This window comes from Crocodylus porosus, unplaced genomic scaffold (assembly GCF_001723895.1).
Source record: "Crocodylus porosus isolate Cpor-Errol unplaced genomic scaffold, CroPor_comp1, whole genome shotgun sequence".
NCBI classification, from domain to species: domain Eukaryota; kingdom Metazoa; phylum Chordata; order Crocodylia; family Crocodylidae; genus Crocodylus; species Crocodylus porosus.
This window is the reverse complement of record NW_017728926.1, coordinates 18,810,205-18,833,791: the sequence shown is the minus strand read 5'-3', so window position 1 is coordinate 18,833,791 and position 23,587 is coordinate 18,810,205. Positions and strand designations below refer to the sequence as shown.

Here is a 23,587-nt window from a genome sequence, read left to right as displayed (position 1 = left end):
CACACACACACACACACACACAAGGACAGAGCTGCGCAAACCCCAGCATATTGGCACTGGCCTCACTTCCAGTAAAATTACTTTTCCTTCATATTAGGCCAAGGCAAGAGTGCAGAGACATTTATGAAACTTTGTTTAATGTACTGAAAAGCCATCGGCTAGAACATTTAGGAAATTGATTTTCCTGGCATTGATGAACTCTTTTTATTTTACCCCAGTATTAATTACTTTTTTTTTTTAAACAAATTAATTTAAGAGTCGTAAAACCTAACAAGTGAGCCAAACGTCAGTAGATCATGTTCCCCTCTCCCCACTCCCCCCTCCCACCCCCACCGATGCCTTTTCAGGAGAGGAGAAATCCACCCCGTGTGACTCGTTCTCGCTGTCTGTTTGCAGGGGAAGCTTCGTCGCTGCGCGATTACGCCGCCACCACCATGAATGAGTTCCTGGGCATGTTCGGCTACGACGACCAGAACATGCGGGATGAGCTGGCCCGCAAGATCAGCTTCGACAAGTTAAATGCTGCTACCTCAGAGGCCACCTCGGCCGCCACCTCCCTGCCCAGCGAGGATGCCATGAGCAAGCGGGCCCGCTTCTCCAAGTACGAGGAGTATATCCGCAAGCTCAAGGCTGGCGAACAGCTCTCCTGGCCCATCCATCTGACCAGGCCTGAAGAGCTGAGCTCCAAGCTGGGCAAAGAGGCTTCCTCAGTGCTGGCCCAGCCCATCCGGTTGCCAGGTCCAGATGCCTCCCTGCTGACGGAGACCAAAGCCACCATCCTGCCCTTGCCCTCTCCCAGCAGCTCCCAGATGCAGGGGCTGATGTCTCGGGCCTCCAAGTATGACTTCTTCATCCAGAAGCTGAAGACAGGTGAGAGCATTAGGCCCCAGAATGGCAACACCTACAAGAAGGCCTCCAAGTATGATCTAGAGAATGTCAAGTACTTGCACCTTTTCAAGCCTGGGGAAGGCAATCCAGACATGGGAGGGGCCATAGCTTTCAAGACGGGCAAGGTGGGCCGGCCTTCCAAGTATGACGTGAGGAACATCCAGAAGCTCACTCCAGTCAAGCCTGCTGCACCCAGCTTGACCCCCACTCCTCTCACCAGTACCCCCAGCAGCGCTCCAGTGACTGGGCCTGAACAGCCTGTCTCTTTGCCATTCAACACCCCTGAGTACCTGAAGTCAACCTTCTCCAAGACAGACTCCATCACAACTGGAACGGTCTCTACAGTCAAGTAAGTGCCCTTCCATTTCTCTTTACTTTCCATTAGTCGGGGGACATGAGGAGGCACTGTGGGTCCCTCAGAGGAAAGTTTGCTGTCCTCCCCTTGCTCATATCAGGGGAAGTTTTTTGATTCAGAGGTTGGCTCAAGCCACCAGCCAGGTTTGCTTGAGTCTTTTAATCTGTCTTGGTTTCTAAACATCCTAATTCCTACCCTGACCCTAACCCTGAAAAAAGAACTGGAGTTGATTTGGGCTGTTAAGGACAGTGTTAACATAAGGTTAACAAGACAGCCAGCAGAAGCAGCCATGGCCTGAGGTCAGGATCCAAAGCCAGGCCTAGGCATCTTCACCTGGTGCTGCAGGCAACTGGGGAGGTCCAGTGGGACTAGTCAGTGAGAGGCAAGCAAGGGGCCAGTGAAAATCCTGTTTCCTTGGACACCGGCTGCAAGACAGCTTGGTTGTCCTGTCAGCTGTCCTCATCCCTGGCTGCTCACAGCAAGATGAACTCGTGAAATGACTCCCAGTACCCATGAGGTCCTAACTGCCTGAGTCCATCAGCCCCCTACCCAGGCACAGATCCCAGGGTGAGACAAGACACAGAGGGGTGACCTGCTCTGACGTGCAAGTCTGGATCGTGGCCGCTTTCTTCCCCTCTGCCCTCCACATCTCTTAAGCAGCACATCTCTCTAACTGGAGAAGGGCCCGATTCTACTAGTGAAGTCAGTGGCAAAACTCTCACAGTAGGTCATGTTATGTCGGTCTAAGCCGTTCCTCACAGATGGAAATGAGGCAAGAAAGCCTGCAACTGGGCAAACACCTCCAGTTTGGCCAGGACATGCCATATCTCACATGCACATCTACCACCCCAGTTAGTACTAATAACCCCCTGACACATTGTTGGCATCCTCTACCAAGAGACCGGTGACTTACTGGGCCATGGGGATACCTGCATGGATTGTCCCGAGGGGAGCTCTGCTTGAGGTAGCAATGGAGGAGACATGCAAATAGACATGGGCATATGGGCACTGCCACTTCAACCACCTTGACATGCAGACATGTTATTAGCAGGATTAGATGTTGTGGTCCTTAAGACACCAGGGTCCCTGTAGCATTGCTGGAGCTGTGTGCCCAGCAGCACTGTTGTAGTGTTAGAAGCACTAGTCAGGAATCCTAGCGTAGATGTAGCCATCTAAGAAGAGGACAGGTATGTTTGCTGGGGCCAAGGGAGAGATTAATACTGCTCCACCAGTGCTGTGTGGAAGCACAAGCTTTGTTTTCCCCCAGCATTCAGGTTCTGGACAAAGTAATGCAGCTACCCTTCAGCACTCCTCCCATCCTAAGGCCTCGCGGGGTTAGGGTTATAAGATGGAGAGGTTGTTTCTGGAGAGGAAACTGCTGACCCCATAAAAGGGACTGGACCTGATGGGCTGACCTTAAACTCTAGGAAATTGTCAGGGTCAGGGTGCAAACAGAGCAGGGGAGTGTGAGCACTGCTTCCCCATCTTGGCTGGATTCTCTGGCTTCATGGGACCTGAGTACCTTTTGTGAGAAGCATTATTGGTTCCTGGGGCTTGCTCCCCGCAATGTACTTCAAGGATGCCTATGGGAGGGAGGCTCCTCCTGCTTGGCTACCCTGCCCTTCCATTGGTTGAGGTGACACCCATCATGTGGTTTTCCACCGAGGAACTCAGTTGTGGCCTTCTGATTGGCTGGTCCCCACATCTGAACAGGTTGTATCACCCAGGAGCCCCATGAGATCATTTGTACCAGGTCTGGGTCTTCTAGGTCACACCAGTGCCATTGTGTCCAGCCACCTGCCTTATCCCTCTGTAGGGAGGAAGACTGCCCCTGGAGCTATGATATAGGCCTCAGAGTCAGGAGACTTGGGGTATGTTCCTGACTGCCAGTGATCCATCTCCTGTGCCTCAGTTTCCCTGTGCAAGGCAGGAGTCTCTGCTTCCTGTGGGACACGTTAATTCATTGCTGTGGGTTCTTTATTCCAGTGTTTGGAAAAGAGGAAAGCATTATCATGAGCTGCAGCTAAATTTATCACCCAGCCTCCAATCTGGGAGCGCTGTGACCCCTCCAACACCCCTCGTCATTGTGTGCCGCGCTGTTCAATGAGATAGTAGCGTTCTCCACTTTGCTGGCTCTGCCACAGAGCCTGGTTTAGCCCCTGGGGCAGCGGGCTCCCTGCTGTGCCAGGAGCATGCTATAAATGCCTTGTGGCTGAACACTCACTCGCACTCTCACTGATGTTTCTTGCTTCAGAGGGCAGGCAGGGGCTGCTGCTGTCAGGACACTTAGTTGTAAATATGTGTATGTGGCCAGCACCTTATCGTGGTCAGGCCACAGGTCTGCAGCTCCGGAAAGAGGAAGTCCATTGAGTCTCAAGGACAGTCTGGCCCTCTGAGCATTTTCTCTCCTGCCCTTGTGCTGCCTGGGCATCTTGGGGTTGCAGGGAGCTGCTCATGCACCCTTGCTTTGCTTTTGCTTTTCATCAGGATCTGGTTCTGTTCCTTTCTTGCAGCCCCATGCTTTTTTTTCTGCTGTGGATGAAGGTTTGCAGTGTCACGGTGATCCCTTCTCTAACCACAGGACTTCCTGGGAATGAGGGAGAGGGGACATGGTGATGGGAGTATAGCTGGCAATGGGCTTGCTTTGAGACTTCCACCCAGTTGTGCTCTGCTGAACACTTGCAGACCTGTGGGTGTGTTTGGTGTGTTGTGGCTAGGCAGAGCATTCTCATGGAGCTGTGATTGCTCCTCCCTCCAGGTATGGAGGTATCACAAACCAGGCACAGCCCCCGGGAGGACACTTCCGTCAGAGTGGAGGCAGCTTCTCATTCTCCTGCTTTAACCCACAAGGTGCCTGGACTGGACACAGACCAGTAATGCTCTCCTGTTGACATGCAGCTCCTCCATTGCCCATCTGCAGACCTACCTGTGTGTTGTTTGGGCATGGTGGGCCTAACTTCACTGCCATAAAGATGAGCTACCCCCACACATGCCCTCCAGGTCTTTGCAGGCTGCACTTCTGTGCCCCTCAGATGTCAAAGCAACCTCTCGCTGCACCACTGCAGTGGGGAATGGGGGCACTTGCTGTACTTCCCAACTTGGGGAATCTCCAAAGCTTTGCTGGCCTTTGTGCTTGTCTGAAGGCTGACTGTACAGCAAGTGGGAGATCCAGAGCAGTGTGCACCATGAGATGAGAGGGGCATGCGAGGTAAAGTGATAACTGTGCTAGTGAAGACAGGACTCACTGCGTGATCCAGGACCTGCCTTTCCATTCAGAAACCCTCTGGGACCAAATGACCTGGCAGAAATTACCCCTTCATTCTCTCACACACACACAAATTCAGGGTATTAACTGGGTAACTCCTAATGCTCTTAACTTGGGCTAAATTCATTTACCTACTTGATGTGAAACTTCTGCAGAGCTGTCCTGGCATAACCAGGATTCGGAGCTGGCACAAAACAGAAGGGCGCCAGGATGCAAGAGGAAGACCCAAGTGCAGCCTATTTCTCCTTGGCCACTCTGCAAGGTCTGCAGCAATGATTCTTGTTGGCCAAAGCCCAGACTGGCTGTACTAAGGTTCTTTCTTGCTGTTGTTGGAGAACCCAACTAAGACGTAATTTCTGTGCCAGTTTCAAGGCAGATACTTTTCCAAGTGAATGGTTGGGTGCAGTGCGTGTTTCATGCCTCATTGCAAAGCTACACAGCTATATTTGTGGTTCTGTCAGCAGGGTGTGGGGTCACTGGGAGAGTGTAATCAAAGCCCTCTCTATGCTGCCGCCATGTTGCAGTGGTCAGATCACAAACGCAGTCCGCTCTCCAACAGTCGCAGCACGGTTCTGGTCATTAATGTAGACGGGAGCTTACAGTGTCTGAATCGTGCTAGACTCTTGTCATTATTATTATTTTCCAGTGGTTTAACACAGTATAGGCATGTATTTAAAGCTTTCTTTTTGTAAGCAGAAGACATGTTACAACAGGGTTGGGACCATCCACTTTTGAGATGACCTCTGGTTCTGTGTAGATGGGGCAGTGGTGTCTTTGTGGCTTGTGGCAGGTCTTCTTAGCCCCTTCAGCAAACAGGAATGAGCTCTGGGGGCATGGGAGATGCAGGAAGGGAGATGTGTCCCTAGGAGAAGGGGGTGCAGAGCTGAGAGGGCGAGGGGGGAGGTTACACAGGCAGGTATCTCTGCTGCATACTGTTCCCAGAGCCCAGTGCCCTGGTCTGCTCAGTGCTGCATGAGAGAGACGGGGAGCTTCGACTGTGCCCTGCCACTGCCTGCTAACCAGCTCTGCCCTGTGTGTTTCTCATTAGGAACGGATTACCCACTGACAAACCAGCTGTCAGCGAAGATGTAAATATTTACCAGAAATATATTGCCAGGTAGGCAAACCCCTCGGCTTTCTCGGGGACATGGTTGGGAGGGAAGGGTATGGGAGGGGGGGGTCTCGTCCGTCTGTCTGTCCGGGTGAAATGTATACACCAGTCATGGGCACTGAGTCTTCCATTTCCCTCTGACATCCATACTGACTTTGTTCCCCCCTCGGGACCCCAGAGCAGGAACTTGTGAACAAGCCCGAGGAGCCCACGAGAGCTCTCTTCCCCCCACGGCCCCAGTAGACAGTGAAGAAGTACCTCATTGTGGAGGCCTGGGCTCTAGTGCAGTCCCTGGCCTCCTGGCTGGCATTCTCCTTGCCCACCGGTGTTATTTCCAGCCTATATCTTCTGCCCTTTTTGGGGTCTGGGATCTCAAGGCTGGAGGTGGGGGGGTCATACAGAGCATTGTAGTCAGAGCAAGCCATAAACAGGCCTCAAAAAATTAAAGCAAGGGGTTTGCTCCCCCAGTCCTGCCTGCATCAACCCTGGGATGTAGGGCTGTGGGGGGCAACAGGGAAGATGAGGTGGGAAGAGAGAGGGAGGGCTATTCTGTTATCGTAGCAAAGGGCCCAGAGCAGTGGTGCCCCAGCATGGGCTGCCACTCGCCTGCCCTCAGGAGAACTGGAGATGAGATCAAGAGCTTAGTCCCACCCTTGCCTCGCTGGGCCAAAGGGAGCAAGGGCCATTCAGCAGCCAAATAATCTTCTCCCCTGGGTGCCAAGCCTCCACCCTGGCTAGGCAGTGTTGAGAGACCAGTGGGGATCTGAAGGCTGAGTCCTCTCTCAGCTGCACTCCACTGAGGTCAGCATGCTTATGCTGGGAGAGCAGAGGGAAGAAATCATCCCTTTGTGCCCAGTGCAAGTAAAGAGCCGCTCTAAACGCAGCACTCCTGTCCTCTCCTCGCAGCTCCCCCTGGGCCGAGACAGTGCAGGAAGGGAAGTTTGCAAGGTGGCTTTGGGACACCACTTCCTGCCTTAAAAAGCTCCATGGGCCGCCCCTTAGCAGCCCAGCAACTTCCCTTTAATTTACACATGGTTTTAAAAACAGTTTAAAGCCTTAAAATAAGAGGTGGGGGGAGCATGTCTGTGCTGCACAGTTAGCTTAATGAGTTCACCAAAGCCACTGCCAAAAGCTGCCCAGGGATAATCCATTCTCTCGCACAACAAAACAAAACCTCTTACTTAGCTAGTTTGGGTTGAGCTGGTTTTTTTCCCTTGTATATTTATATTTTTTCTGTGGTTTCTTTTTTGTAATTATTATTATTATTGCTATTATTATTAGTGCCTCAGCAGATGGTGCATCTGGCAGCACTTACTTAAATATTTATTTGCGTGTGGGTTTCCTCCCCCTTGTAATTGGGGTGGGTTTTTTTTTTTTCTTCCTTCTCTCATATCATCGTTACAGGGTAATGAGTCTGTAAACACTCACTGAGCATGCTGACTTCTTTATTTATTATTTTTATTATTATTTATTTATCTCAGTTTTCCTTGCTAACTCCTGCCAGATCTGGGACTGGCTCTTGCTGTCAAAACAACTGAACGAATGAAGGGGGGAGCAGGTGCTGGGGGGGGGGGGGGGGGGGGGGGGGGGGGGTACAGAGAGTGCTGCACAGGGGGGATGTGTACGGGTGCACGGGATTGTGGATGCGTACAAATGCGCGCGTGTACCTGTAAATGGAGGCGCGTTTGTGTAAACGAGGAGGGATGTTCTGAGGAAGAGTTGGGGAGTGTGCATGTACATGTGTGTGCGTGTCAGGGAGTGTGTGGTGTGTAAGCTTTCCTGTTTTGAAAAACTAAACAGATGCTGCGCTTTAAAAATTAATAGCTTTGAACTGTTTCAAGTGTCAGAAAAAGCACAGGGTAAATATAACCCTTTAGGAGCCTAACCTGTTGTTAATGCAACGTAGCAAGAATCCTGCCTCCCTGCTCCCACCGGGCAGGCCCCAAAGCACACTGTCCCACCGAACACCGTCCAGCCACCGTGGCAGTGCAGTAGCAGGAGCTTCCCATCTCACTTACTGTTGAATTACAAATACACACACTCCCCCCCCCCCGATATGAGATTGTAACATATACACACACACACACGCACACACACCATCAGATATAAGATTGTAGCATACTCCAAGGCAAAAGGAGGCCAGGAGCTTGAAGTGCCACCCCCACATTGCTACAGCCCTTGTTTCCTTCTCACCAAGCGGAAACCACAAGTTACTCCTGCTGCTGCCTTGGGTAACCCATCTCATGAAGAGCAATTCCTCTAGGTCCCGGCCCTTCCCTTAGCTGTAGTCCTTGCTTGATCTTAGCTCATACAGCCGCTTGGCCAGTGCCATTCATACGATCACATGAAGAGCATGTGTGTCACAGTCTCCATCTCCCTCTCCTCCACAGCAGGCAGACCTGCTTTCTTCAGCCCTCCAGTCCTGTACCTTACTCCCTACCCTTTGCTGTCTCTTCCCCATCTCACCTCACTAGGAAGGAAGCTTTCCCCATAGGCAGCAGGACCCCAGCCTGACCCTTCTTCTCCAGCGGCTGGTGCTGGCCATCTCAGAGACAGCATGCTGGACTGGATGGACCAGCGATGGCGCAGCCTGTTCCACTCCTAGCCTCCCTGGTGCCCTTTGTACATGTCTGGCGTTGCTGTCACTCCCTCCCACCCCACGCCTTTGTTTGTGCAACCCAGCGTCATTGTTTGCCACTTGGTTTGTTTCCCCACCACAGCTAAGGTTTGTTCCAGTTTCTCAGTCACCTGTTCTGGCGTGATCCTGATTTCCTGCAGTGTTTCTTCTCCCTCCCCTGGGAAAGGCATGTCTGCGTCTGGCATCTGTCCCCATCTCCCTTTGTGAACGCTGAGGCAAAAGAAGGCATTTAATTTTTTAGCAATGTCGCTCTCTTCTGTCAATTACGTCCCCTTTCCATCTCCTGGAGGCCCCACATCCCCATGACCAACCTCAGGTTTCTTCTGCACTTCAGAACTACCTTATGGTGCTTGACTCCAGCCCTAGCCCTCTTCCCCCACCTCAGCATGGTGTGCCCCTCCAAACCTTCCCTTCCCTGTTTCTGTCCTGTACCCAGAGCCCCCCATCCTACACCCCTGCCCCATCACAGCCCTAACTCATCCCACTGCTTTACTTTCGAGATCCCCTCTAGCCTTTCCTTGCCTCTCTCTCATGCTCTTTACTGCATGCACTCCTGGTGTATGTGGTGGCAGGGAATGGGGAGAGCCTGTGAGCAGATGCTAATTTGTCTTTGAATGTTTGACTCCAGAGCCCCCTTCTCCTCTGTCTTTTCCCTTTCAGGCTCTCCAGCTCTTTCAGTTGCCTCCACAATATGCTCTGTGAAGCTTGTTCCCAATGTCTTGCTTTCACGTCTCCTCTTATTGCCCTTTTCAGATCTATCTGCCTCTCTCCAGTCTGTGTCTAGATCGGTGGCTCCCAAGCTAGAGGTTGCTTGATGGGGAGTGTGAGCCCCACTGAAATTCAGTTGCAGCAGGCAGACTCAGGTTAGGAAGAGGCTTGTATGCTGACCAGAGGGGAGATCACTGCACCGTTAGACGGAGCTAGGGACTGTGCATCCTTTCTGTCTCTGAGGTCTGTAGCCTGTGGAGCACTTGCTGGTGGCCTGAAGAGAGCTGGCTTTGTCCTTGGTGTTGGCTCTTCCTCATTATTTCCCACTGCTAAATGGCACTAAAAGACAATCCCCAATCCAACTAGGGTCTGTGATTGTTTCAGGGATGTCATGGGATTGCTGGGGGCAGGGGTGATCCAGGCTATTGTGCATGAGTGGGGTTTCCTGAAGACAGGCTCTCTGCTGGCTGTGTTGTCTTCTTCTGATACTGCACTCTGCTTGCTTGCAAGTGCCTGTCTAATTTATCTCATCCATTTCTGTATATTGGTCTCTTTTGTATGTCAGTCTCACCATAAGGTATCTATCTAATCTCGCCATGGCGCTCTGTTCTCCCTACAGCTTATTGTCTAATCCATCTGTCCTCAACCTTTTCCATAGCATGACCTCATGTTACTACAGAAAAAAAGTAATGGGATCCTCACACTTTTAGCCATACAAAAAGGGGCTGATGGTGACTCCTTCCCCTCCCCCCCCACCTGATACCATTACACTCAGGTTGGGAATATTAGACACTGCATTCATTTTTCCTCATAGGATCTTGTTTTCTTGCTCCTAGGTTTAGGCACTTTACTTAATGTGGCCTTCCTCATTTTTTTTCTCTTTCCTCTTTTCTTCTTTCCCTTCTTGACTCTGGATACCTGGTTCCTCTTCAACCATCCTGACTGGGAGGGGTTGCAGAAAAAAATGTAATCCATGGCTCAACTACTCCCCCATCATGTCCTTTCATCTCCCAACCCTGAGTCATTCATCATTTCCACAAAGGTTTTCAGGTCTGGAAGATCTCCCAGGTGGTAGTCACTTCCAGACTGATTTCAGACATTTGTCTCATCACATCCAACTTTGTGTCGTACCTTTTCTAAGATCATCATTTTGAGCCAGAACACCCCTTTCCCAGCTGGGAGCCATCTACCATGACCTGTCTTCCTCTCTTCCACATCTCCTTTTGCCGCCTAAATCCCTCTCCAGCATTAGCCCCATTCTTTTCCATCTCCACCCTGCCTCATCTAAGGCCTGAAACCAGAGTCCTGGGAGGAAGAGATCTCTCTTACTGTGTATTGCCCAGTCTTCTTGTGCATTTAGCCTGGTGGACCTGAGAGACGGTTTCCACCCCAGAGCCATATTGTCCTGTGAAGTGATGTGGGGAGAAGAAATCTATTCTCTAGATGTTTCCTCTTCTGTCTTCTTTCCTCTAGACATCTACATTACCTGCTTCATTCTCTAAGCTATTTCCTTTCTCTTGGCCTTGCAACATGCAGAGCTGAATCTTCCTTCTATTCTGGTGTTTGATCTCTCTCACCTTCTCAGACACTGGCTCCTTTCCCTCTGCCCACTGGCAGCTCTGGACTGTACATCCAGTAATCTTTGTCCAAAAGCCTCAGTTTCCTTTACTATCCAGTACCCCGGTGCATCCAATGGCCCCTTAGATTCCAGCAGAACATCCTTTTAAGGCAGCAACACAAGAGTTGCCTGAGCAGCGAGAGATCCAGCAAAGGAAAGGGATGGGGGTAAGGTACAAGGGGAGGCTGGGATCCTGAGCACTTAGGAAATCTGCCTACTGCTACTGTTCTTTTAGAGAGAGGGCTCCAGTCCCCGGGGAAGTTCATCTGGTCCCTAAACATGCTGAAAGCCTCAGTTTTGCTTCCCCTGGGGTGGGGGGTCTTCGTAGGCACAAGGGAGACAGGACTTGCTCCCTAGAGAGGAGCCTGAACAAGAGAGATCGTGTGTCTCTCCCTTCCAAGTGAGGGAGTAACCCCCATTTGTTATCACTTATTGTGCCGCCGTGACATACTCTAATTTTCAATACGCTGCTCTTGAACTCTCAGCGAGTCAGAAGAAAAAATCACCTTTGTTTATGGTGCAGTAGAACAGCAGCTGCTGACTCCCCGCTTAATTGAAATGCAAATATGGCACATTACGGCTTGCGCCCCATCTCTCTCCAGCTGCAACAAGTAGCCTTTGCAGTCCTTTAGTCTTTCTGCTCCAGAAGAGCTGAGAGTCACACACGCATCTGCAGCCTCTCTGCTGACCCCAGGCCTTCTCTTTACCTTTCTCCCGCCTCTTCTTCCAGCATGGCTTTTTGGCGGGGTGCTGCATTGCATGAGAATGATACTGTTTTCCTTGTGGCTCCAGCTGAAGCTCCCTTGAGCTGCTCATCTACCTTGAGCAGGTTGGGCAGGATGGGGGAAGACCTCTGGTGCTGGCCAGAGGGGAAAAATAACCTGGCTGCTTGAGCTTTTTGCCCCCTGTCTCTTGTAACTACTTGAAAGAGCCTGTTCCCATGGGCTCATCAGACTCTGGAGCAGTCCAGTGAAGTGAAGTGAGAAAAGAATAAAGCCAGTTTAAGAAGCCTAGTAATGGTATTGCCTCAGAGAGAAAGACACAAAACCTCTTTGGAAAAGGGGCTTGTAGCTGGAGGAAGCTTTTTCCTTCGGCATCCTGGCACTGAACAGTTAGAGGGAAAGGACGAAGGGCAGTGCGGGATGGCAGCAATGCACCCGTGACTCAAAGAAGTCCCCAGTCTCCCCAGCATGCTTGGAGTTGGTAGTTAGACGGTGCAACAGGGAGGATGCCGTGCCTGTTTCACTTGTGTCTTGCCTTGCAGAAATCCCCAGAGTCAGCAGCCCCAGGAGTGGATCAACTTAATTTTATCTCTTTCTCTCTTTTCTTTCTTCCCCCTCCATTCCCAGGTTCTCTGGCAGCCAGCACTGCGGACACATACACTGTGCATACCAATATCGAGAACATTACCACTGCCTGGACCCGGAGTGCAACTATCAGGTAATAGGGGTGGGCACAGCATGACACACTGTCTTTTCTCTCTGTGCTGGACATGGGGGGGGAGATCCTGTTTGAAACTTCCAGAGTCACATTGTTTCCAGTCAAACCAGTCTGGCACCACTGAACTCAGCTTGGTTACTCTGGATATGCACCTCTGTAGCTGAGAGCAGAACATGGATCAGCTGGAGTCATTGGGGTACTCCAGATCCACACTATCATAACCAAGAGGATAAATTTGGCCAGGTTCTAAATCGTGTGTGAAAACAGGGACTGCTGCTCAGTGAACCTCTCTTCCTCACCTGCTGCCCAAGTGACATTACAACAGCAGCAACCAAACACCCAATAAGACCAGACCGCAGCCCTGATCTATGCTTGGGGTGGGCAGAGAGCAAGGGAAGGAGCACGTGCCGTGCTGTAATTACTGGGAGGACTGCCAGGGGAGCCACGTCAAGCCAGCTCTGAATCACATGCTCTGTTTGTTTACCCTCTTGCCTGGTCTGAGAGCATGACTGCCATCTCTGTGGTCAGGATCCGTGTGCTTGTGCGTAGGGGGGAATCCCTGCATGTGCCTCGGTTCTTTGCTCAGTGTGACTCCTGCCCCAGCCCCAGGGGGCACTGCTGTCAAAGGAATGGGTCTGACCACAGCAAGGGAAGCCAGTTTAGCTCCACTGAGTTTGACAGCAGGTTTCTGTCAGTCAACCTAGAGTTTAACCCAGGGATGCTGGCAGTGACCCATCTAAACCAGAGTGGCAATCAGGTGAGACAGCCCCAGCCATGGCCCGAGTGCCTCTATGCACAAGGAGCAGAAAGGAACGCAAAGGCTGGAAAGACAAAAAAAAACTATTATTCTGATTGGCCTTGTGATTATTTCCCAAAGAGTCTGGGAGTTGCTTGCAAAGGAGCTTTCTAGTCTCACAGGGAATAAGGATTTAGGCTGCTTTTTAAAATGCAAATTATTTTATGGCTGAGATATATTTTATAATAAGTAACACGCCATAATAAGTGGGCACAAATTAACTCTGATTGGCAATAGGAATCCTGTGCGTACACCCTGGGAAATTGTACCTCCAGCCTCCTCAGCTTTCCTGTTGAAATCTATAGCCACATATCCACTTGGAATTGATCAGGATTGGTATTATAGGAGCAGTGTGGAAGCGATAATCATTTGTCTCTTATGAAGGGAAGCTGAAAAAGTTGTTAAACATTAGAATACTGGCTTTTTCAATTTCTCCTCAAAATAAATGAGTATTGATTTCCTTAAAAATATGATTTCTTTTCCCACCTTCACTGTTTAATATCGATGTATGTGGGAAATAAAAGCAAAAAGTTCTATATTCAAGGCACTTTGTCTACCCTGGGAGTGGGGCACTGATGCATTAGCCTAGGTAGGCAGAGGATGAAAGATCTGGTCAGCTGCTTCAGTCAGGGGCCAGGGATACTTAGGTTCATTTCTCAACTTTGCCATTGACTTCTTGTGGCCATTGGCAAATCGCTTCACCTCTTGATGCCACCTCTTTTCCTAGTAAAGCCAACCTACCCCCTTTGAGTATGGTGAGGCTAAAGGTCACTGATGATTTTAGAGAACTTGGAAAGCTATTGATGAAGGCAGCAGAGGAGGTGAAAGTATTTTCACCCCACGTGCATTCTGATGCAGGTTTAGCGGTTGGTCTCGCCCCTAGAGCCAGGGATACTGAAGCTGGGATCGCTCACTTTCAAACAGTATAGTTCACTAGTTTCCTCTGTAGCGCATAGCAGTTCTTGAGCTAGAAGCAGTTAAAAGCATGGCAGAAGAACTGTGTCTAGAACTGCGGGGAGCTCATCTTGGACAGTGGGCTAGCTTCATTTTCACTCCCCACTTAAAGCTAGTGAAACGGTTTTTGTTTGCACGCATTTTCCCTTTAACAAAGATGACACACAGAATTGCACCCTAGGGTGGCAAACACATTTGATGACTGAGTTTTAAATTCACACTAGGGGAGGTTTATAAAGGCAGGCATCCAGGAATGCTCTCCCGCCCCTTCACATGCCTATACGTCTCACTCTGTCTATCTCTGTATCTCCCCAGAGATTCACTAGTAAACAGGATGTGATTCGACATTACAACATGCACAAGAAACGTGATAACTCCCTCCAGCATGGCTTCATGCGCTTCAGCCCCTTGGATGACTGCAGCGTGTACTACCATGGCTGTCACCTGAATGGGAAAAGCACACACTACCACTGCATGCAGGTAACTTGAGCAGGCTGGGGAGAAACCACCATGGCACATGGGGAAGACTGTAGCAACAATGAAGAACCCAGAGCCACTTTGCCTAACCCATGCCTCTTGTGCTGCAAACTTGAAGGCTCCTGAAGTTCAGGCTCCTAACATTTTCCCTTTTGATACTAGTGAGAGCATCCATAGAGCTTGACCATAGCCTCCTCTGGTCCCTCCTAGTTCAGCTTTCTCTATGAAGAATCTGTACCCAGTTTGCCTGGCTCTGTTGACTGAGCAGGACCATGAAAGATTGCATCATGAGGGGCAGTGCTGTTCTACATTTATCACAGCCTTCTGAGTGGGGCACCGAGATACAAGTGTCTCTGCTTGTCTATACCTGACTGACCCAAAGAGATGCTCCATCTCTGTGGGACTGTTGGAAGGACAAGTAGCACTAGTACCTCTGCCCAAACAGACTATCTGACCTACCTTGCAATAAGGCCGCTTCACCCAACATCTGCCCTTTAACACTGATTCAAGTTTCTCTGTAGCCATCTGCTAGGACAATCAAATATTAACAGTAATTTAGCTTGAAATAAACCTAGACAATCTGCCCCCCTTGCCAGCAGTGCTAAAGGAGAAGTTATGAGAGTTATCAGGCATGGATGCAGCATGGGTTGGGAGCATGGTTAGGTTTTAGTCACCCATGTTTTAACCATAGTGCAACCACCCTTGGAATTCCTACAGACAAAGAACTTCATTCCTTTATTGTTTCTTACAAAGTCTAGGTAGGTCCATGCTGGCTCACCCATCTCCTAGCGTGGGATCCAAAGTTGGGGTAAGGCTGGGGAGTGGACACTGCATCCTGAAACTTTGCTGGGTTGATGGGCAATGGTACATGTAAGTCCCCTGGGACTGTTCAGACAACCTATGTGAGATCCTGCCAGTCTGGCAATCGGCTCCTGCTTCCTAGACTGTCCCAACAGCCTAAGACCCCAGTTAAAATCAGTGGACCTTAATCATGTGCCTAACCACTTTGCTGAATAGCAGTAGACTTAAGCACATGTTTAACTTGAAGTAAGGTTGGCTTTTTTAAGTCAATGGGGCTTAAGCGCATATTTTGTTAGGCACACACTTAAATGCTGTCCTGAATAGGGATGGATTTAAGCATGTGCTTAGTACTTTTTGATGAATTAGAGGCTTCATCTGATTCTCTATTAGAGACTTGTTCTTGTTATTTCGCCTGCATATTCCTTGTTTAGTGTCTTGCTGCATTGACCAGGATGGGAGTCACTTACTTTTTTAAGTGCAGTCAAGACTCTACCACCTTCAGTCCATCAAAAGCTGTGCAGAGACCCCTGTGTAGACATCTATATAAGGGTAATTTTGCCCTGTGCCCAGTCCCTTCCCATAAGTCAATTTCCATATAAGCAGTAGCTTCGAGGAAAGGTATCAGAACGTAAACTCCCAATTAAAGGGAATATTGCTTAAATGGCAGGATTTGTGCCGTCTGCCTCATGGGATTTTTTTTCTTTATGTCCATAATTGGTGTGGATAAAATTCAGTTAGTTGTTTATATAAACTGACATTTTTTAGGCTTTAACACCAAGAGCCACATTGCAAATTATTCCTAAGGAGGTTTTTGTTTAATTTTTTTTTTTAATGCCGCGCAGGGTCTGTCTTTTTTCAAGGTGTCAGCACGGAGAGAGCGAGGCTCTTTTATATTGGAAATAGTTGGAGATCCTTTTATTTTTTGCTCTGGGTATTTGTCAGGGGGTTTGTTATTGCCCGTTTGAATCAACCTGGGCTAAACCGAGAGGTGGTGTTTTCGTTCTCTTCACTTCTGAGATGGTGCAGACGTTGGCACGCGTCGTCCTAGAAGAGAAGGGGGGAAGAAACCACCCTCGGCAGGGATGATGGCATTGTCAGATTCCACCGGTTTTTTACTCAATATGGCAAGGCTGCCCGCTTTGCCCTGCGGAAGGCAGGTTTGCAGCATTCCGTTCTCGTCACACCATTCCCATCTGCTGTAGAGTTTGAAATTATTGAATTAATAGCATGGAAGGGTGATGGGAACAAGCCACCGGTTCCCTGGAACAGGCTGGCTCCAGGATTCCCACTTTGTTCTGTGGCTGGTTACAATGGAATTGTATACTGCAGGTCCTAGAGATGTGGCAGGCCTTCCTTCTTCTGCTACAGAGAGGAAGGAGACAAGCAAGTAACTCCCAGTCTGCCCAGCATTCCCCACGTAGGTGAAGGGCTGGAATAAAAAACCTTAAGTTATTCCAGTTCTTCCCAAAGTGACAAAGGCTCGTGACAGTGCCTGTCAGTCTCTTCAGACTTCCTCAAGAGCAAGTCACTTCCCACTGCACCTTTGAGCGGTAGCCATTATCCTTCCGTGTCTCCACCTTTCCTCTTCATCCTTCCCATTGTTCATATTGCTTCATCCCCAGAGACTCGGGCTCTTTGCCTCATCAGACTTAGGTTGGAAATCAAAGCGATGGTTTAATACTCTGAAGGGAAGTACACAGAGGTGACTACAATATATATTGCTGCTTGTTTGTTTATTATTGCTGCTAGAAATAATGAAGCAATATAGGCTGGTCCAGGGAAGTGCTGATGTTCCTTCCCCTTATTCTTGGGCAGGTGGGTTGTAACAAAGTCTATACCAGCACCTCCGATGTGATGACCCATGAGAACTTCCACAAGAAAAACACGCAGCTGATCAACGATGGGTTCCAGCGGTTCCGAGCCACTGAGGACTGCGGCACTGTGGAATGTCAGTTCTACGGCCAGAAAACCACTCATTTCCACTGCAGGTGAGATGGGCCGGGGAGGGTGGCCTCTAATCCTTCATTAGAGATGCAGCCCCTCCAAAAAAAGTCTTCATTTCAGGATTCTATACAGGATTATGCACAACCAATCTTTCCAGGAAGCTCCATGGTATTTCACTGGTGGAGCAAAGGAAAGAGGTCCAAGTGGAAAACTTTGATGAACCTCTGTCAAGGCAGAGACCCCAGTGATCCCACTGGAAAGGTCACTGCTGAGAGAAAATGTCATGATATTATTCATCATTCTTGTGCTCGTGAGTTCTCCATAAGCACCAGCTACTCAGCTCTCCCATCTTAAGGCTGAACCGTGCTCTGTGTTACATTAGTGCCTTTGTCATCTGGAAGAAAAATGAGGCACAGCGGGTGCATCTACATGGTCATTAATGTGCCGTAGTTACTGTGCATTAAGTTAAGTACTTGCATAACCAAGTACTAAATCAACGCACAGTAACTGGTGCTACTGCGCAGTAGCGTCGGCACATGGCTTTTTATTGATGCTAACTGTGCAGTAGCCTAATACTACTGCACAGTAGTGTATTAGCACAGGTTTTCCCAGCACGCTACTGCGCAGTGTTATTAGGCTACTGCACAGTTAGCATCTCGTGTAGATGCTGCACCCAGCTAGTGTCTTTGTTTATCTCTAGGAAAGACCCTGAGTCCACCTTGGGCTCATACACGGTTTGGAATTGCGAGTGGGTGAGTTGGGCACGTGTCTCTCTACATTACGTTGGCTGCTTTTCCAAATGGGGGCAGTTATTAGCAGCTCCAATATCTGGCAGCATCTTATTGTCCCAAGTCATCCCTAAGAAGACCCGACAAGCCCTCTGCCAGCAGGGGCCACTACCTTATAATGGTCATGGCTTCCATTCCAGAGGGGTGGGCGGGTAGCACAGCAGTGCTTTTTCTGCTCTGAACTCACGCAGCCCCCACCCTCCCTCATGCCCTCATAGGCGACCTGGATGTACATTCACCTTCAAGAACAAGTGTGACATTGAGAAGCACAAGAGCTACCACATCAAGGATGACGCCTATGCCAAGGATGGGTTCAAGAAGTTCTACAAGTATGAGGAGTGCAAATATGAGGGCTGCGTTTACAGTAAGGCCACCAACCACTTCCACTGCATCCGGGCAGGCTGTGGCTTCACCTTCACTTCCACCAGCCAGATGACCTCCCACAAGCGCAAGCACGAGCGCAGGCACATCCGCAGCTCAGGAGTGCTAGGCCTGCCCACTTCCCTCCTTGGAGCTAAGGATAACGAGCAGGAGGAGTCCAGCAATGATGACCTCATTGACTTCTCTGCCATGAGCTCTAAAAACTCCAGCCTGAGTGCCTCCCCAACCAGTCAGCAGTCTTCCGTCTCCCTGATCATCCCAACTCCGCCCTCCTCAGCTGCAGAGCTTGTCTCCTCACAGGCCAGCAAGCCTGCCAACAGCATGCCACCAGCCACCAAGATTTCTGGCCTGCTCTCCCACTCGGCGCTTCTTGGAACAGCAGGCTCCTTCTTCTCCATCATCCCTAGCCGGGTCTCCACGCCACTTCCAGCCAGCTCAGCCAATCTGATGGCAGCTGGTTCCTCCAGCACCAATCCAGCATCCTCTGCTTCTGGCGATTCTCCCTCCCAAGCCGTCTCAGGGTCCGGTGAGTCAGCAGCCACCTCATCCCCAGCTCCAGCAGCGTCCATTATGGAGAGGATCTCCGCCAGCAAAGGATTGATCTCACCCATGATGGCCAGGCTGGCAGCAGCAGCACTGAAACCATCCATGGCACTTGAAGCAGGTGAGTCACCTTCCTGGGAAAATGTTTTGGGAGTGAGAGACATCTGGTTTGGAGAGAATGGGTCAAATCACCCAGCCACCAGCTGGCAGCTGAGCTTAGCGGGTGGGGGGAGAGTTGTACAAGAATACTGCTGGGAGAAGCCATTCAGCCAATCCAGTTGAAGAGTTGGGATCCCAAGGTGCAGTCTTAGCAGGGGGCATCTCTGTGGAACCTGATATTGCCCACATAGCTGGAAGAGAAGCAGGAAATGTGTGCAGCTTTTGCCCATAAATAGAGACAGCTTCTCTCAGCTGCGGGGAAGGAACGTGTCCCTGGGTGTCACCCGTCAAGCTGTAGGCTGGAAAGTGAGTGGCATTGTATTAAAAGGGGAATGGATTGAGAATTCACTGGAGCCCTGGGGCTAGTGAACAGCACCTGCTTCCATGATCCATCTTCCAGCTCTAAGGGTTTGGCTACTAAGTATGGGCTTGTGGTTCCTTTCTTTCCATGGAACAGCAAAGTAAGTCAGATCTGAGAAGCATTTAGAGCCTGACTGGTATATCCCTTTCTACCTCCTGATGTCCCATTCCCCATTCAGGTTTGTCTTCTTTGCTTCATAGAGGATTATAGGGCTGGAAGGGACTTCAAGGGCCCTCTTGCCTTTGGGGAGGATCAGCTTTCATCCCAGACAGATGCTCCTCCAGCCTGTTCTTGAAAAACCTTCAGTGAAAGAGTCTACAGCTTCCCTGGGAATCTTGTGCCATTGTCTTTTGTTGGGTGGACACATCAGCACATTTCCTCCAGCTTGTCACCACCTTTTGGTCTTTTTTCCCTCTCCCCATCTTCTCCTACTGGAGCTCTGGGGTGGGTTCCTGCTGAGCTCTGCCCCTGTCGTCCATCCAGTGTCCCACACACCAGCTCTGCCCTTGGAGGCCTTGCTGACATATCCCCAAGCAGAATCTTTTCTGCTTCATCAGGACCCTGTTATGAAGCTGAGCTTCTGTTTCACAGGAAAACAGGGCAAAAGAAAGGACAAGTAGGAGGGACGTTGGAGATGGTCTGAAGAAATACACAGCAGCAAGGACCATTCAGTGCCTGGCTGGTTGCTGTAGACAATCCATAAGGAATCAGGGGAGCTGTGATTGGGGGCACGCTGCCTAAGAAAGAAGGTAGAACATCTGCCGAGACATAACCATACCTCCAGACCCAGAGCCGGGCTGGCCAGGGGGGAGGATGGTGAAGCCAGTAAGAGACACAAGGGGAAATGGAGAGTCTGGAAACCCTGCTGTATCTAGTAGCGCTTCAGAGGAGTCTGACAGCTGCAGGTTTCTTCTCATGAACTGAGCTGCACCAAATGCCTCCCTCCCCTTCACCTTGCACCTCTGCTGCAGTAATTACAGGACAAACAACAGCATTGACCCTGGCACTGTGCCAGGCAGCAGGCTCCTGTGATATGTCCACTCCATCCAGCACTCCCTTTTCGCTCCAGTTCATTTCTTTCTCTTTCATCTCCCCTGTCTCTGTCCTCTTGGGGGAGGGTGGGAGCTCCCCCCTTTGCATCCTCCGGCAGATCCTCTCCGGAGCTGCAGTAGTGGCTCACGCATTCTGCTTTCCCAGATCTGATCGGCAGGTAGCTCTCCTTCTCTGTGATCCCACAGCCAGCTAGTCCCCTGGGAATCTGCCAGAAGCATTGACATTTCTTGGGTGCAGCACGAAGATACAGCAGAAAGATGGGAGAGGACCCCACAGTGGGACCAGCTAAACCTTTACCTGCTGCTGTCTAGAACCTACATAGACAGTTAATTTGCAATCAGCCTTTGTGGCCAGAACGTCTCAGGCCTCTTCTAGAGATGTGGGCTACGTGGCTCTTGGGGGCACCACTGTGAATCCCAGGTACTCCAGCTAGAAGCAGTCAAATTGCTCTGAATTTCTACCAGTGTACTTGAGAGGAGTACATGCAATGGCAGACTGCCTTTGCAATTCCTCTCGCTCTGCTGAAAACCTTCCCATCACCTAGGCCCCGAGGGAGGCCACTTGGCTTTGGGTAGGCCAGGTGGATGAGTTGGCTTTGCCCCCATCTGAAACCGATTCGTCCATGAGCATGGAAGGGAGGGGACTGACGCCATCTGATCGAAGAAGGGGAAAGACCTTATCACATACTTTTTTAATTATTATTTTTAAAAGTCTTTTCTCAAACAGGGAAAGGTCACGGAAGGAATGGTTTCCCTTTTATTTTTTAATAAAATGCCACTTGCTGTCTGTGAAAGAGCTCACCGTCAGCTGTAGTGCCTGAGGGTAAATTAATATTTTAGTCACTTGGGGATTGTGGAAAAAAGCTCAGTGGACATGTTCCTGTCAGCGACTTTTTTCCACTTTTTGTTCTCTTTCTATTTTTTTTCCTCCTTCTTCTTACTTTTTTCCCTTTCTTTTCCCTTCATTTCTTCCATCCTCTTTTTTTATTATTATTTCTTCTCTCCCTAAACATATACAAATATATTTAATGATTTTTCTGATTTAAAAAAGAAACCCAAAAAAGACTTCTCTTTTGTCGGGACAACTTGATGGGAGAGAGGTCACGCAGTTTGAACCAATCTGATTGGCTGTCAGCTTCGATAGACCTGACACAGCAGATGTTCCTTTTGGGCATGCTCAATGGAAGGCTGGAGCGGTCGCTAAGGCAACGGCAAGATTGGGGAATGGAAAGGGGGCTTGACTAGCAGTCGAAAGCTGCCACATTGCCTCAGCATTAACAGAGTCTTTAATAAACGCTTAAGAGGCAGCCCCGCAAATTAGTTATGACAGTTTGTGGAGAGAATCAGGTCTCCCCCACGCTCCTTCCGCCCTTCTCCTTTAAAGGGCCCGTAGCCTGGACAACTTTGACATAATTTTGCAATAATTATCACTTGAAGAATTTCCACGCTGGAGTGGACGTCAGAACCCATCATGTCAGTCCAGCAATAAACGCTGACCAGCAACCCAAGCACTTCCCTGCCTCCCCCTTTATTTTTTTCTTTCCCGTTATTGGGTGGTGGCGGCGGAGGTGGTTTAATTCATTTATTTCCCTCTGTCGCCTTGTTTTACCATTTGTACATTCATTTTCAATTCATCTTTCATGTTTTGGCCTCTCTGTCTCCTTCCCTCTTGCAGGGAATGGGCAGCCAACAACTCCCAGCCGGTTCAATCCAGTTCAAGTGAAGCAGGAGCCTGCCGAGAGCTTGGGATCCTCCTCTGCAGCAACCCAGGAGTCCTTGCAAGAGCACAGCCTGGACCTGAGCGTGAAGGATCACGGGTGAGAGAGGGAGGCAGGCAGGCGTGGTTCCCCTGAACCCGGAGCGCCCAGATCACTTGCACACATGGCAGCGCTAGGGGAGTCATTTGCACTAAGGTCTTTCCATGTGTGGGGAGGTTGCGGTGAGTCAGAATAATCTGTAAATTGAGAAGGGAAGAGTCTTAGGAGCACCCTTCAAGGCACCCATGACTTCCTCACACATGCATCCTCTGAGGCCCTCGCTGCATGACAAACACCCGTTGACTTCGCTAGGCTCTGTTTGCAGATCAAGAGCCTCAACAACTTGCAAGGTCTTGTCTCCTACGCTAGACCACTGGCCTTTCCCCACCACAGTTTTCCTATCGCCACCCCTATTGTTACACTTGGGGTTGAAGGTTGGCATCAAGGCCGTGCCTTCGTGAAGGACCCTGTCCAATGCCCGGTGAAGGTGGTGTGAGGTGAATGAAGGTGATGGTGACAGGAGGCAAAGAAACCACTGGAGTACATCAGCGACTCCTAGTAGCCGGTTGTCTTCTTTCCCCTGGCCAAGGAGAGCATGCCCTTAGAGCAGTGTGGGTTTTGATAGCCACATTGATGCATCTGTACCTGCACAACATAGAGCCCCTGTCTCACAGCGTCCACCCTTGTAATGGAGAGCATGAGCTTTCTGATGATTTCTAAATGAGGAAGACTACGCTGGTGATGAGGTGTATGGGACTAGTGAACTAGGTTAACTGGAGCTCTTGAGGTTTCCTCCCCCTACTTTAGTTCAGCTGGGTCTGGGACAAAATCCTTGGTTGTGATCAACTAGTCCCACTCATGCTTCTCTAATGTCAGGGTTGCCATCGGGTATCTATACAGCTCTGCACCCAGGAGCCTGAGACTTGGTCACAGTGCCCTCTTATTGCCTGTAGGTTGAAGACTTGAGGACGGGGAATAGGGAATGGGCTGAGTGTCAGCTGATAAGGAAGAGGGAGCTATGCTGGACATTGGAGGTGGGAGCTGGAGTGCTGAGCAGTCAAGAGATCCATCTTAGCTATGGAAGCTTGACCTGCCCAAGGGAAGGTTGGCATCATGTCTTCCTCTGGATGCCGCAGGTGGGGAGAGAGGCAGTTTGAAGGGAGAAGAATTAATCTCAGTGCTCATGGTCCCTGTGCACATCTTAACTGAACCCTGTTGGTTTGTGTGTTCCAGTAATGAATCAAATGGCCACGCAGTCTCGGCAAATTCATCTCTTTTATCCTCGCTTATGAATAAGGTAAGAGCCATCCATCAAACGCCTTTCATTCCCCCCCACCAAGAGAAATTAAAGCTGCGATGGCGAGGGGGGAAGAGATGCGTTTGTTTTTTAATGTTTTGCCTCTAATAAGATGAGTTTGTACCATTTAAATTTTGAGACCATTTTTCATCGGGTATAATTTCAGAGCCACTGCTTACGAATTAATTTAATGAACTGGCTGAAGAAATATATCGCAGCCTCTGACACCTTTTTTTTTTTTTTTTTTTTTTTTT

General features: G+C 49.8%; 1 protein-coding gene across 3 annotated transcripts in view; it reads left to right on the top strand.

Moving 5' to 3' along the window:
* Positions 1-23,587, top strand: part of CASZ1 (castor zinc finger 1) — a 188,408-nt gene that overhangs the window by 143,877 nt on the left and 20,944 nt on the right. For 2 of the 3 annotated variants that reach the window (XM_019541674.1, XM_019541676.1), the window contains exons 5-12: positions 397-1,237; positions 5,557-5,625; positions 11,933-12,023; positions 14,089-14,253; positions 16,867-17,039; positions 18,002-18,828; positions 21,955-22,096; positions 23,270-23,333. In XM_019541674.1, coding sequence (XP_019397219.1) covers positions 397-1,237; positions 5,557-5,625; positions 11,933-12,023; positions 14,089-14,253; positions 16,867-17,039; positions 18,002-18,828; positions 21,955-22,096; positions 23,270-23,333 — 2,372 coding nt within the window. The remainder of the gene's footprint in view (positions 1-396; positions 1,238-5,556; positions 5,626-11,932; positions 12,024-14,088; positions 14,254-16,866; positions 17,040-18,001; positions 18,829-21,954; positions 22,097-23,269; positions 23,334-23,587) is intronic. The other variant, XM_019541675.1, reaches the window with a different exon arrangement.